A 3,981-nucleotide genomic window follows, 5' to 3' on the forward strand; every position below is an offset into this window, starting at 1 on the left:
TAAAGAAAATATACCAAGATTAAAATTGAACCTATGTGAATGCCAAAGATTTTAATAAGGTAATTTCACAACCATGCCAGGTGTTCGTGCTACTCATGCACAAAGTGGCTTCTAAAGGGAGCCTTATAGTGTAGAGCTAGTCTTGACCCAATGCACCTGAGGTTGGAGCATTGTCACGGACACCGATGCCTTCCCTTTTATGATCTTTCTTTTTTGTAAAAAAATTTTGGCTTGAAAGTAGAAAGTACACATGTTATCACACGCACACACAAGTGCCATTGCTCACACAACCTGGGGCCTCTCGAACTCCATTCTAGCCAATGCACTAACATGCGATCGGCCTTTTATGATCCCTTTGTGGAGTCAGGGGGAGGGTTTGGACAGAATCGAAGTCACATCCTGAAAGGAGAAGGGTGCTCCCTGAATCGAATCCACAATCTAGAAGGAGAAGGGTGCTGCCTGAATCTTGTCCCCACCCCCAAACTTCATCATTTAAGGATTGGCATGATGGGAGAAAGGGCATTTGTTTGGGTTTTTTTATAGATTACTAGTTTATCCCATTTAATTAACTAATCGTTTTCAATCAATTAAATAGTTAATTTGTGTTAAATCTAGGGTTATGAGTAAGTTTCAATTGTAACCTCCTCTGGGGCTTTGATCGATTCACCCTGCGAGGCTCTTGGGTTTGTTGCAGGCCTGTTAAGGCCATGGCGAGGGTTTTCTGTTAAGCTGGCTGGTTTTTCTTCTTCTTCCAAGTTTCTCCTAATGTTCTTTCCGTGCGATTTACCACGATGATGGCGATGATGATTTAGGGACCTCTCTGAACGTTTGCCGCTCTCTGAAGTTTTGTTCTCAGCGTTTCATGATGATGGCTTGCGAGGCCATGGATATGGCGGTCACAGGGAATGATCTACAGCTGGTGGCATTGGAAGGTTCTGCAGGAGGAGGAGGCCGCGATGGCGGTGACTCCTGCTATGTCTTCGCAGCTGTGCCGGTGGGAGCAGAAGAGAGGTCCAGAGTGGGGAGGCATCCGCGCTGGTCTCGCCACGAAACCCTTATTCTAATAGAGGCAAAGAGGGTGGAGGAGGCCAAGTGGTCCAAGGTGAAAGAGGAGAGGGAGAGAGGGATTGAGACAGCCAGGGCAAACAGCGATTCAAAGTGGCTCTCTGTCTCCCATTTCTGCGAACGCATGGGCGTGATTAGGTCGGCTGCCCAGTGCCGCAAGAGATGGTGCAACCTCTCTGCAGACTACAAGAGAATCCGAGACTGGCAAACCCTGCGAGGCAAACAGTCCTTCTGGCTGATGAGCAATGATGTCAGAAAGGAGAACAGGCTTCCTGGCTGCTTTGACCATGAGGTTTTCGACTCCCTCGATAAATCTCTTGGCATCAACTCCTGCTCTGCTCCTGACATGATCTTTGACAGCGGGCGGCAAGTTACAGACGATGGGCTTTTGTCAGATATTGAGCACCCCCTTGTTGAAGAGAATCTATCTGTCAGTGGTGAGAAGGAGATTGACAGCCCCCCAATTGAAGGCCTCACTTTATCACAAGGTAGACATTGTGGATCATGTCAATGATCAAACCCAGGTTTTTGCAAATAAATTTCTATGCTCATGCTGTCTTGTTTATGATTAAAGTCAGCATATCTTTCATTGAACTCTCATTTTGACCATCTCGTAGGATGGATAAAGGTAATGGCTTTCACTTGATATTTTCAGTGGACGTATCAGAACCTGCATTTATTGTATAATGATGGCATAGGATTTTTACAAATATGAAGGATAGATGTTAAGGATATAGAGTGTCTTTCTTAGTGGGCTTTGTGTTTATGGATTATGGCTGTTTGAAATTATCCAAAACAAAGTCAGGCGGGGGAGTCTGCCTGCTGCGCAGACCCAGCAGGTCTAAGGGGCGCTTCAGAAGCATGTGCGCCCACCGGTAATCTGGCGGCTGCGGAGTGCTGCCCACAGCCCAGTCAAGTCTTCCGCACCTCAAGACTTGTCAGAGGAGGTGAGGTGTTTTGGCGCAGCCATCTGAACCCACCCAATCAACAGCGGGATTCAGAACAGAGTGAAGTCTGTAATTGGGAAATTTGTACATGGCTATCACATCTCCTTGAGGTGACAATAGTAAAGCTGATGTTTTTACAACTCGCTCAATGGGCTCCTGAAACAGCCTGCTTGAAATCATACCATGGTGCTTGTTCTTTTTCATGTTTTGTTTCAGGACTCTAAATCACGAGCTGTTTTGTTAACGTGTGTGTTCTTCATTGTGGGCTAACATCGTATTGGTTTTAATGGCATGGTGTGGCTTTTGTATGACTTTTGCAGGTCACTATGAGGAGAAGTTTCTCAATGAAAAATTTAGCATTGATGGATGTGAAGATGCTTTTGAGGACGAACCTGATGTCCTACCCGGCCGAAAGAAAAGGAAGCGGACCTCTGTTGGAGAATGTGATGAGTTCAGCAGGGAATTGTGTACTTTACTGGAAAGTAATAGCAGAATTTTGACAGCCCATATGGATTTCCAAAACCTCAATTGTCATCTTGACAGAACCCAACGGAAGGAGCATGCCGAGAGCCTTGTGCTTGTGCTAGGGAAGCTTGCGGAGGCATTAGGAAAGATTGCAGACAAGCTTTAAAATGACACCGTATTTTAAGCTTGGCATTTTCTGAGATTGTTGACAAGATGTAGTTCTGTATCTCTTCTCTCCCTCTCTCTCTCCCCCAATTTGAAGAGTGCTTCAGTTCAGCATGCATACATAATTGAAATTGAGAACATGTCCAAGGCATGTGTTCAAGCTTGATTGGTGAAGTGCCTGGTGGACAATTGTTCCTCTTAGCTGGGGAACTTGGCTGCCAATTCTTTGTACATACCATAATTTATTTATGTCTACCATTTGGAGTCACCAACATGAGGTCCTTAATGGGTCACCCATAGCTTCAAAAGCAGAAAACAGGGTGAGAGAACTACCTTGATTTCAAGATTTCATGAGGATTGTGCACGTACTTTGAGTAACTACCTTGATTTCAAGTTTTCACGAGGATTGTGCATGTATTTTGAGTTATTCTGAGAATCTTTCTTGGATGGTATGTTGAAATATGATTGTGCTAGTTCCAGGCTGCTATTGATGTGCTTGTAAGGATAAACCTTCCAGTATGGTACGAGGATATAGCTGCGGATGCGTTCCTTTTTTAAATGCTCCCCCAGACTTGTGACTTTACATGTCGTCAACATTGTTGTTTTTGGTCCAAAAAATGGAAGTTCGTTTTGTATTTCAAGTACTAGGGTGAAGGCACCAGTTGCTACCAGCCTGTCAATCTTGAACCACCAGTCCTCGCAGAGTTAAACATGGAGTATAGCTGGTTCTAAGAAGAATATGCCAGAACTAAAAGATTCAATTTCTGGAGGCTATCATGTAGAGTTAAAAAGTTAAGGTTCACCATATGCCAATTTTGAAATTTAAAGAGAGGGAATTGAGTGAGTGAGAGAGAGAGAGAGAGAAGGGTTGTGTGCCTGTGTAAGAACCCAAGGGTTTGTGGGACCAAAAAGTGATTCATGTGATCCTTGATTCAAGATAAACATTAAAATGCAAAAAAAAAAACTATTTATCAAAAGAAACAAGGCTTGTGTACACGTAGGCCTTGTATGTACAGAGAAATTAGCAGAACTTATCTGGACAAGGATGCTTGTCAAAAGGCAATATTCCCTCTTTCTTTCATCTTTTATTGGCACATGGTGGTTTGGTTGATTTTACTATTATGGCATTCGTAAGCTGTACAGAATAATATCACGACCATACAAGGTACATATACATTCCTAGTTTTACCATTATATAATTGATTACCATGATTTTTTAGTTAGATGGACATATCAACAAGACTCTTTATATTGGAATGTCAGAGATTTGTTGAACTACCATGTTGTACACCTAGTTGGACATGTTATCCAACATGTAACCTGAACTTCGTAATGAATT

At 43.3% G+C, this 3,981-nt stretch overlaps 1 protein-coding gene across 1 annotated transcript; it reads left to right on the plus strand.

The window, feature by feature from the left end:
- The first annotated feature begins 635 nt into the window (after window positions 1–635).
- LOC147642274 (trihelix transcription factor ASR3-like) lies at window positions 636–3,055 on the plus strand. Its single transcript, XM_086804598.1, has 2 exons — window positions 636–1,553; window positions 2,333–3,055. The coding sequence occupies exons 1-2, from the start codon at window positions 863–865 to the stop codon at window positions 2,641–2,643; spliced, it is 1,002 nt and encodes a 333-aa protein (XP_086660724.1). The 5' UTR covers window positions 636–862; the 3' UTR covers window positions 2,644–3,055.
- The last annotated feature ends 926 nt before the right edge of the window (window positions 3,056–3,981 follow it).

Source organism: Cibotium barometz, chromosome 1 (genome assembly GCF_041138505.1).
Source record: "Cibotium barometz isolate CiBa-2024 chromosome 1, ASM4113850v1, whole genome shotgun sequence".
Classification (NCBI taxonomy): Eukaryota; Viridiplantae; Streptophyta; class Polypodiopsida; order Cyatheales; family Cibotiaceae; genus Cibotium; species Cibotium barometz.

Bases quoted from the DNA above. Each gene is read 5' to 3' on its own strand.
- LOC147642274 (XM_086804598.1), top strand. From the start codon at position 863: ATGATGATGGCTTGCGAGGCCATGGATATGGCGGTCACAGGGAATGAT. The intron at 1,554-2,332 runs GTAGACATTGTG...TGACTTTTGCAG, and splicing joins AGGCCTCACTTTATCACAAG to GTCACTATGAGGAGAAGTTT.